Raw genomic sequence first — 11,333 nt, 5'->3', positions numbered from 1 at the left:
CTGGGTGTCAGAAGTTGTATAGATGTTACACTTCACTGAATTGGTAGCGAGGGCCTGGTCTTGTGTAGCAATGATCAGGCTTTCGGTGGTACGCTTCAAATCACCTCGCTCAAGCCATGCCCACGATGCTGTATTATCCTTAATGTCTTGTGTATTTCTTTCAAACAGTCCATACATTCTCATTTCAAAAATGTCTTCTTTTCTCTTCTCCTCAGCTCTCTGGTTAAACTCTTCCTTGACTTTCATTTCATCTGCAGGCATTCAACGATCCAAGAATGAAATATCATATCATATGCTTTTTTTTTTTAATGACTTTAAGAAATTATTATTAGTAGTAGTAGGATTAGTATTAGTTTTATTATGTTTGTCTTTTGCTTTATATTTGTACAAGTTGGTTCCAAGTCTAACCCAGAGACCTCAAGAAACAAGTTAGTTTATGTTGGTGCTATGCCTAGGGTGTCATATATTTGGTTTTGCAAATAGTATTGTCCAAGAGACTGTTTAAGACAGGGGTGGGCAAACTACGGTCCGCGGGCCACATGCGGCCCGCCGAGAGCTTTTATGAATCCCAACTTCTATGCAGAGAGCTTTTATGAATCCCAACTTCTATGCAGATACTTCGTAACTGTTTCAGTTGTACGGTAATTCACAATAGTTTGCATTTTATTTCAGTTCACTGTTTCGCGCCTTCACAAAATTGTCCGCTGTTTGTTTGTTTCAGCTACTGTGAAGCGATGAAAAATTTCGAGAAATATTCCCATGACATCATAATAAAACACATTTCCGGGTGAAGATATCTTCAAACTCAAAAATTAATAGAACAATGAAACAAGTATTGTGGCAATACAACGAGTCAATCGATATGCTTGAAACATTCAAATAAATAAATCACGTGATAGATGGTGAAGAGGGCATGATGGACGATGCATTTCGTTCCAATGAAGAAGCCGGCCAGGTTAATAAAAGGGCTTGAACCAGCTTTTTCTGGACTCAGAGCTGTGGTTGGTTATCATTCACTCTATCGATTATTTGAAATTAGTACAGACACGAGTGTTTCAAACTAGCTTTTGTTGTCTGATAAAATTGTCACTTAAATGTGGCAGACCCATAGGGGACAATGCTACTGTTGTTTATAGCCCCAGGAGGACATCTCCTCCAGCTGGCTAACGACACAATTAGTTTGTGTCTGTGTCCAATTAGTCAGTGTCTGATTAGACCAGGGGTGGGCAAACTGTTATTTCTCTTTAAAATCTTTTATTTTGGGTATCCTAGAATTTAAGTATAATATTCATCATGGTTGTCCATAATGTTATATAATCATCACAACAAACATGAACAATCAACGTCGCCCATTGTCTCCCTTGATAAAAGGGCTTTCAGTATGTTTCCCGCCACAACAATTATTAACTTGTACAACAGGGCAGTCGAATAAAGTATCTCGTATCGGTAACACGTTGTTTCAGTCTCTCTCATTTTCTTAATCTTTCATACTAAGTACTCACCCAAAATGAGTTGTTCGAAGCTATCTAAAAAGCGAAAAATTGAAGAGGAATGTCGTGTTTTTAATGAAAATTGGACTGAAAAGTATTTCTTTACCGATGTTGGAGTGAAAGCTGCATGTTTGATTTGTTCTGAAACAGTTGCTGTGTTCAAGGAATATAATTTGAAACGCCACTTTCAAACGAAGCATGCCAATTTTGGACACAATTTATCAAAACAAGAACTGCAAAAGAAAGCAAATGATCTGACAAAACGTTTGAAGCAACAGCAAAATATGTTTGATAAAACTTCCTCTTTACAAAGGAACGCGACAAAGGCAAGTTTTATATTGGCCAACAAAATTGCAAAGCAAAACAAATCATTCGCAGAAGCAGAATTTATCAAAGATTGTATGGTTGATGCTGTCAGCGTTGTGTGTCCTGAAGTTAAGTCAAAAGTAGAAGCCATTTCCCTGTCACGAAGAACTATTGTTCGTCGCATTGATGCAATTGCCGTGAATATTCATGAACAGCTGTTAACAGCCAGTGGTCGATTTCAGTGGTTTTCTATCAGAGGAATTGACGAAAACTTTGAAATTACAGAGGAATTGTTATCTATGGAGTCTCTCAAAGACACTACTACTGGAAAAGATTTGTTCAACAGTGTCATTAACAGTTCAATCAGGTCTGGATTAACCCTAAATAAACTGGCCAGCATTACAACCGATGGAGCTCCTTCACTCACCGGTAAACATTCCGGCCTTGTGAAGTTGTTGAATGACAAAATCAAAGAAGATTTTTCCACTACACAGTGTGTTGTCTTTTCACTGCATCATACATCAAGAAAGCCTTTGTAAGTCATCTTTAAAACTCAAACATGTCATCGAACCTGTGGTGCGTGCAGTGAATTTAATAAGATCACGGGGATTGAAACACAGGCAATTCCGAAGTTTCTTGGAGGATGTGGAGGCTGATTTTACTGATGTGCTGTACTACACAAATGTCCGCTGGTTAAGCATTGGAAAAGTTCTTAAGAGAGTATGGGACCTCAAAGCAGAGATTCTTATGTTTCTCAAAATGCAAGACATCTCCTGTGACTTTTTAAACGAAATAGAGAGTGACGAATGGGTTTGTGATTTTGCATTTGCTGTGGACATAATGCAGAAGCTGAATGAACTTAACACAAAACTGCAAAGTTATATTTGCTCATGAATTGTACCTGGAAGTGAAAGCTTTTCAATGGCAGCTTGGACTTTTTGCCAAGCAGCTGAATGAGCAAAAATTTATTCACTTCCCTCTGCTGAAAACACAGTCTGTTACACAAGAATCATCGGACAAGTATAGTTCCCAGTTGATGGCTTTACAAAAGGAATTCATTAGAAGATTTGCTGATTTCAAGGCAGTTGAAGGCCTGTTCGATTTGCTTAACTCACCTCTTGCCTGTGACATTGAAACAACTACCGAGGAACTGCAGATAGAACTGATTCATTTGCAAGCCGACAATTCTTTAAAGATGATGTTCGAAAGTAAACCACTGGTCGAGTTTTATGCTTCTCTACATTCAAAAAAGTTTCAAAATCTAAAAACATTTGCAAGAAAGATGTTTGTGTTGTTTGCATCAACTTACATATGTGAGCAGACTTTCTCCATCATGAAAATTAACAAGGGGAAGAATCGATCACTTCTCACAGACTCAAATCTTCAGTCAGTGTTAAGAATCAGCACAAGCAACTTGACACCTAATTTTGACAAACTGGTAAATGACAGTAGTCAGCTGCATCATTCTCATTCACATTGTTATTTACAGAGCCGCTTTGTTTTTCAAATAAATGCTTCAGGTGACGTTTCTAATTTCAGATATCAATTCATATTAATAAACTGTTATTTCTCTTTAAAATCTTTTATTTTGGGTATCCTAGAATTTAAGTATAATATTCATCATGGTTGTCCATAATGTTATATAATCATCACAACAAACATGAACAATCAACGTCGCCCATTGTCTCCCTTGATAAAAGGGCTTTCAGTATGTTTCCCGCCACAACAATTATTAACTTGTACAACAGGGCAGTCGAATAAAGTATCTCGTATCGGTAACACGTTGTTTCAGTCTCTCTCATTTTCTTAATCTTTCATACTAAATACTCACTACTTCCTTTAATACTCAATACTATATATATAACAACAAGACATAATATTAAGAGGTGGTTGTCCACAATTAGTGCAGATTTTACTAGGAAAATTCTGTTCCTGGCAATTTGTAAGCAATAACAGGCTGTCCAAAATAACCGAGGTTCCTGTAATAATTTCAACTATAGGAGCAAATAACCGAAAAACATGAACCTGATACTCTAAAAAATAAATTAAATCACTTAAACCAGGAATATTTCACAAAATTTCCTTTCAATCAATTGTGTGTTTATAGGTCTATAACCGCCTTTAAAAATATTTTCACTTGATTTTTATAAATGAGGCCCGCCAAGGTTCCAAAGACGCACTGTGCGGCCCGCGATCAAAAAAGTTTGCCCACCCCTGGTTTAAGAAAACATAAGAAAATTATGAGTTTGTTTTAAAATTTGAGATGACATAGAAAGTATTTTGCGTAGGATATGGGCAGTTCTCATGAGCACTATCTTTTGAATTCCTGCCATTTTGGGGTTTCCTGGCATCCGAGCTACGTAGGAATCAGCCCCTTTTGCTATCATTCCTAGGGCACCTATGACAACAGGTATTGTTTTAGTCTTGAGGTTCCACATTTTGCCAATTTCTATTTCAAGATCTTTATACTTACTCAGTTTTTGGTAGGTCTTGACAAACGTTTATATCGATTGGGTTTATCATATCAATGAGGCATTATTATCAATATTATTGTTATTATTCTCATTACTGTTATTATTATTGTTGTTGTTGTTAAGGTGTCGAGTCGACAGAATTGTCAGCACGCTGGACAAAATGATTAGCGGCATTTCATCCGTTCTTACGATCTGAGTTCAAATACCGCCGAAGTCGACTTTGCTTTTCATCCATTAAAGGTTGATTAAATAAGTACCAGTCGAGTACTGAGGTCGATGTAATCAACTATCCCCATCCCCCAATTACAAGCCTTGTGCCTATATTAAAAAGGATTATTATTATTATTATTATTATTATTATTATTATTATTATTATTATTGTTAGTATATTTATTTGCCCATTTTCTATTTGTTTTTGTCTCTTTTATGTTCTTTTACTGTACTTAAATGTGTGTGCATGTGTTTAACTCTGTGCGTATGGGTGTGCGTGTGTGTGTGCGTGTGTTTGTCATGTCTTCCTTATAATATTCCATGTTCTATTTCGATGTTATTTATAGAAATGAACAACTACATTTACAACAAAAAAGACAGAACAAAACCCACTCTCAACAGAGAAGCGTAACATCTTAAAGTGACGGAAATAATCAACAGAGCTTCCTTTGAAACTCTGCCAGTTATTTCCCTAGACTCACTTTGAGTCAAATCTAATATATATAAGTATATGTGTGTACGTATGACTTGATGTACATACATATGTATGTAGGTATGTACATATGCATGTACGTACGAATGTATGCATGTATATATGTATGTATTTATGTATGTATTATGTATGCACGTATGTGCGTATGTATGTAAGTTGTATGTTTGTATGTATGCATGCATGCATGCAGGCGTGTATGTCCGTATGTTATTATTCAGTTTTGGTTCAATGTTTCTTGCCAATAGAAAAAGGGCAGGTTTCTAACCAAGATCCATGGCTCCTTCACTGGAATTTCAACATCAACAGGGTATTTGTGCATGTTTGTATCTATGTGTACAGTGTTTGAAGTCAGTGCATCAGAAGATTTGTAAATTTGTATGTTTTGTTTGATGTATGTATTCTCATGCACATTGTTGCATGTCTAGATATGCGCTTATATACTTAAATAAACTTCTGGCGAGTTTTACAATTTTTTACAGCTTCATTGATGTTTTGTATCTGTAATCTAATTAGCTTTCTCCTTTCTGACTTTGAAAAGCTTGTTTTCTCAAGATTAGTGCTTAGGCAGTTTGTTACATATCTCAGTGCCCCACTAATTACAGGTGTAAACCTGAACTTGTAATCTTGGTAGAGTAACTGTAAATTTTTCAATAGTTCATGGTATGTTCTTTTTCGCTGATCTTTAACTTTATACCTGGGCAGCTGATTTCCATTACTGTACATAATTTCTCTTCTCTGTCCCAAATCACTATGTCAGGTCTATTATGTTTACATTTTATTGAGGCTTTCACTAGAACATTCCACCAGTAATCTTTCATATTATGAGTAGCTATAGCCTCTACTATACCGTGGTTTCTTGAGTCTTCGGCCTCAGGTTTATCATTATACAGTATCTTGGCTACATCATGTCTCATCGGTAGATAATAATGCGATGACATTTTTGGACAGCTGCTTATCACCATCTCCTCAAAAATGGTGCTGAACCTGTTAAATATATAACAGTTCTCCAATATTCGCAGGTAAAAACTCATTTCTGCATTGAACGAAATTCTTTTATCCTGATATAATTACACTTTACGCGAAGTTCATCCCATTATAGTTTTCTTATATTCATATAGCCATCAAGAGACTCCTAGATAGTCACTACTGAGTTGAGATCATGCGGAAACCAAAATGTACTTTAGTTTCGGTTTCTTCCGTAGCCACAACTAGAAAGATTATGTCGATGATACGGTTTTCCTTCGGTTGTTTGCCAGTGTTGCTTGTGTTGTGCTTAACTACATCTTTTGTTTTTTCTTTATATAATGAAGTTTCAGCGGATAATTGCTATAATATTGAATAAAATGTCTTCAATGAGCGTAATCAGAAGACTCACAAGTTATTTAACGGAGCTGATAGTTGCGACTGAATTATTTGAAGATAATAAATTCAGTGTATTGTTTACCATATCAAATATTATACTTTCACCCCGAGTGCATTATGCATGTATAATCCATGTTGTAGGCCCAGTTTGTTGTCTAGGACGCTAAAGTTTTGCTGAGTGGCACTATAGGGGAACTACTTTTCTTGGAAACAGACAAAGGTTAAGGGATTTTTAGATTCTGCATTTGTTTTCTCTTATCGTGATACTCAACTCGAAAATTTTTCTGAAATACTTGAATGCAGCAATTCTGAGAGAAAATTATTTCCCAAGTATTTTCCCATACGCGCAGGCGTGGCTATGTGGTAAGAAGGTTGCTATGTGGTAAGGAGGCGGCGAAGTGGTAGAAACGTTAGCACGCCGGGCGAAATGCTTCGCTGTATTTCATCTGCCGCTACGATCTGAGTTCAAATTCCGCCGAGGTCGACTTTGCCTTTCATCCTTTCGGGGTCGATAAATTAAGTACCAGTTACGCACTGGGGTCGATATAATCGACTTAATCCGTTTGTCTGTCCTTGTTCGTCCCCTCTATGTTTAGCCCCTTGAGGGCAATAAAGAAGTAAGAAGGTTGCTTCCCAACCAAATGGTTCTGGGCTCAGTCCCAATGTGTGGCACCTTGGGAAAGTATCTTCTTCTATAGCTTCGGGCCAACCAAAGCCTTATGAATGTATTTGGCAAACGGAAATTGTGTGAGCTTTTGTATGTGTGTGTGCATGTGTGTGTGCATGCGTGTGAGTGTGCACGTGTGTGTGTCTGTTTGTCTGTCTGTCTTTATGTCTGTTTGTTCCCCACCACCACTTGCGAACCGGTGTTGGTGTGCTGACGGCACCTTAACCTAGCGGTCCGGCAAAAGATACCGACGGAATAAGTATTAGGCTAAAAGAAAAAATAACATGTACTGGGCTCGATTTATTTGAGTATACATTCATCAAGGTGGTGCTCCAGCATGGCTGCAGTCTAATGACTGAAACAAGTAAAAGAAGAAGAAATCTGTCAGCATTTTTTAAAAGTAATTTATCGAAAATATAGTAAATTCTTTGCGATTATTTTAGATATTAAAGGCACGGGTGCAAGGCCGAGTACTTCTGTTAGTTCATTTATATTCATACTAAATGTACAAGTCCTGTTCTGTACAAAAGACTGGGAAAATCAAGTCATGAGTATTTTCGCGTAACCAACAGACCAAATTCTTGTGTCCTATTTACACTTGGTCTTCAAATCAAACAGTCTACCCAAGAGGTCTCCCTTGCACTAGAGATGTATTAAGCAATCATAGGACATTCATCAGAGCATGCAAGAAGAAAAAATTAGTTGTATGAAAGAATCTATTAGAAGACACAGCAAGAGGTGTTTACAGCATGATAAGATGCTCTGAACAAAAAGCCCTTCCACACTCTGCCAAACCTATTACATTTTTGTTCCCCAGAAGGTAGCTGGAAATTTTGCAGTGACTAATGTACGAATATTTGCGTACGTCTAAGTATACATATATATGTAAATATAAGTGTGTGTGTATGTGTGTGTGATAGATCAAGTAAGTGTATGTATACGTGTGTTTATATAGGTATATGTGTACATATGTGTATATGTATGTAAAACGAATTATGTATACACATGCAAGCATGCAGTCAGTATATATAATGATGCAAACACACGGTTAGATCGACATTAACACGATAAAAATATCATCCCATCCCTAAAAATATATGCGTGTCTGTGTGTGTATGTGTATGTGTGTGTTTATATATATATATATATATATATATATATATATATTATATATATATATTATATATATATATATACATATATATATATATGTATGTATATGTATATTTATATATATATATATATTATATATATATATATGTATATATATATATACACACACATTGGTATATATATATGTATGTATGTATGTATATACACATAAATAAATACATATATATGCATATATATACATATATATATATATTTGTACACACACACATATGTGTTTGCGTGTGTGTGTGTGTGTGGTGTTGACGAACGTATGTACATGCATACATATCCCCGAAAGTCTTGAAACGTAATTTTTTTAATGTGTGTGTGTCTGTATATATTGTACGTGTGTGCTAGTATGCATATATACATATACATACATATATATATATATATATAATATATATATATATATATATATATATATATATAAGATAATTATACGCAAGCAACATATTCACATTCCCAATACAAATATAAAGATACAAAAAATATATATAAATATAAAAAGATCTAAACAAGATCTACATATATATATATATATATATATATATATATATCCAGTACACAAACAATACAAAAAATATATCATAATACATATACCTATATATATATATAATATATATATATATATATATATATATATATATATATATATATATATTATATATATACATGAATGTACGAATATTTAGATACACAGATTCGTACATCTGGAAGTTAGATTACCCCTCCGCATCCATTTATTTATTCTCTTGTGTTCAGTCAACACAGAAGAATCACAATAATACGCGATTTCATTGCGAATCACATGAGAAACTGTAGCGTACGCCATCATTTACATTAGCCTAACACATAATATAACTTTAGACATACCACATGCACGGACACGAAAATGTGTCTATAAGTGTATATAAACTTTTATATACCATTATATATCCCTATATACATAATATGCGCATAGCATGTATGTATACGTGTATTATGTGTGTGTGTGTGTGTGTGTGTGTGTGTGTGAACATACGTATAAATATATATATATATTTATATATATGTGTGAATGTATGTATACATATACATATATATGTGTGAATGTATGTATATATATACCTGTATATATGTTTGTATGCACGCATACATATACGTGCATACGTGTATGTATATATATATATATATTATATATATATATATATATATATATAATATATATATATATATACACACATGTATGCAAGCATACATATACATACAATCATATATATATATACATGCATATATGTATATATATATACATATGCTTATAAATGTGTATACATATGTGTGTGTATGCGTATATATATCAATATACATATACATATATATATATATATATATATATATATATATATATACACACATACGTATATCTATATATGTGTGTATGTGCGTATTTGTGTGTGTGTATTTGTAAGTGTTTGTGTATTTATGTGTGTATGCGTGTGTGTGTGTGTTTAACAAAATAACTAAGCGAATAAATATAATGTTTGTGTATTGGTAGAAAAATATAAAAAAATAATAATAAAATCTCGTCAACATTCACCCCAACACCAAAAAACAACAACATAAGAAATAACAAAACACATCAGAAAAGAAGAACTGAAAAAACAACAAAAACTCCGAAAATAAACAAACGAGACAATTATTCTTCCATATGAAGCCATTTGAAGATGGTTTTACCCATTTCGTTCTCAAGCATGGCCTAAATGGTAAGCGATTCTTTGTAATTCCATTTAATTTCTGTTATATTCTTGGATAGGTCAGTCGACCGTAACAGAGGCGAATTTTTTTGCCGTCTCCCCTGCTATAAAGCCCATCCGCAAAATAAACAATCTTACAAGCGTGTATACATGTACAAGAATACATACTATGTGTGTGTGTGTGGATGTGTGTATGTGTGCCTGTGTATGTATTCACACGCACGCACACACACACACACGTACACACACATATATGTACATATATACAGTTTTATGTATAGAAACGATAGCAAAGAACACTCAATACGTGATGTAGAGTTTATATTTATAAGCTTAGAGTTGTGGTTTATCCCATTGTTACTCCAGGTTTCACACATGCAAAAATATTCATGGATGATGTCACCATAAATCACTATTTTTGCCATTAGATCAGATTTAAGTCTAGTCAAGTCATTGCTGGTCAAAAATGAATTGACTATTTTGATGTATGGAAGGCTACTGAGTCTAATCTATGGCCGCTAGGTGTACACTCAGTAGAGCTTGTCTGAGCCGATGTCTATGATTTTTTATAGTTTGTACTAAGGTAATCAGGTATCTGGAAATTGTTCAGGAGCAACATCTTCCGATATGTTAGATATTTCGAACCTCCGATTGAGAGATAACACTAGCTACTTCATATCTGGAGTTTGTCACTTAGACAATGCCTACAGGTTTGTAAGCTGCTAAAATTGGGAACATCATTATCGACAATACTCTATGTTATTGGAGAGCGTTTAGATCTTTGATATCTGATTTTCAGATAAATTAGAACAAGGAATTAGAATTTTCTATGTGCTTTGAAGTAAATGGGTATAGATACTGACGATAACGAGCCTTGAAAATGCTCTTAGTGAGTTCACACCCTGCAGGGGTGTTACGAATACTCGATATACAACCCCTTTGAAATGACAGATTTTCCTAAGTGAGCCGATAATTGGATTTCGACAATTGAAGTTGCTTGTTGAATGATGTCTGTATCAGTGGGAAGCTTTGTTTTATAGCAGCTAAACAATCGCTAGGTATGTTTGTGGCAACGTTCAACTAAGATTAAGCCGGGTGATATTCCTTGTCTTGGTTCCCTTGTCAAGGTTTGGTGGGATGCCCTTCATAAAAACTCATTTCTAACTGAAAATACTTCGTTAATAAAATAGTGGTGTCGAATGTATATTTGTCCCAAGATAGATTGAAACCTTTTCTACCTCATAAAGTACAACGTCCCTAAATTACTGAGGAGTGATTTCAAAATTTGGGGATGTTTATAAAGTGTGTATAGGATGTGTATATGGCTTTCTGTAAGAGTAATGTTTGCCTATTTTTAAATTTAAATCTAGTGTTTGAGAATGAAGTGGTATTGTATTAAGTTTTTTTTTCATCAGGCTGATGAAGAAAGTTGGTTTTAAAATG

At 34.6% G+C, this 11,333-nt stretch overlaps 2 protein-coding genes across 2 annotated transcripts; both read left to right on the top strand.

Annotated features, from left to right (window-relative positions):
• Positions 1-1,507: 1,507 nt before the first annotated feature.
• LOC115209493 (general transcription factor II-I repeat domain-containing protein 2-like) lies at positions 1,508-2,335 on the top strand. The gene has a single exon (XM_029777919.1). It carries the CDS (start codon positions 1,508-1,510, stop codon positions 2,333-2,335), a length of 828 nt encoding a protein of 275 aa, XP_029633779.1.
• Positions 2,336-2,649: 314 nt separating this feature from the next.
• Positions 2,650-3,442, top strand: LOC115209492 (general transcription factor II-I repeat domain-containing protein 2A-like). Its single transcript, XM_036501656.1, has 2 exons — positions 2,650-3,234; positions 3,398-3,442. Exons 1-2 carry the CDS (start codon positions 2,650-2,652, stop codon positions 3,440-3,442), a joined length of 630 nt encoding a protein of 209 aa, XP_036357549.1.
• Positions 3,443-11,333: the final 7,891 nt, after the last annotated feature.

This window comes from Octopus sinensis, linkage group LG3 (genome assembly GCF_006345805.1).
Source record: "Octopus sinensis linkage group LG3, ASM634580v1, whole genome shotgun sequence".
Classification (NCBI taxonomy): domain Eukaryota; kingdom Metazoa; phylum Mollusca; class Cephalopoda; order Octopoda; family Octopodidae; genus Octopus; species Octopus sinensis.
Note: the sequence above shows the minus strand (reverse complement) of the source record. Positions and strands in the feature narration are given on the sequence as shown.

Bases quoted from the DNA above. Each gene is read 5' to 3' on its own strand.
- LOC115209493 (XM_029777919.1), top strand. From the start codon at position 1,508: ATGAGTTGTTCGAAGCTATCTAAAAAGCGAAAAATTGAAGAGGAATGT.
- LOC115209492 (XM_036501656.1), top strand. From the start codon at position 2,650: ATGAACTTAACACAAAACTGCAAAGTTATATTTGCTCATGAATTGTAC. The intron at 3,235-3,397 runs GTAAATGACAGT...TGGGTATCCTAG, and splicing joins CACCTAATTTTGACAAACTG to AATTTAAGTATAATATTCAT.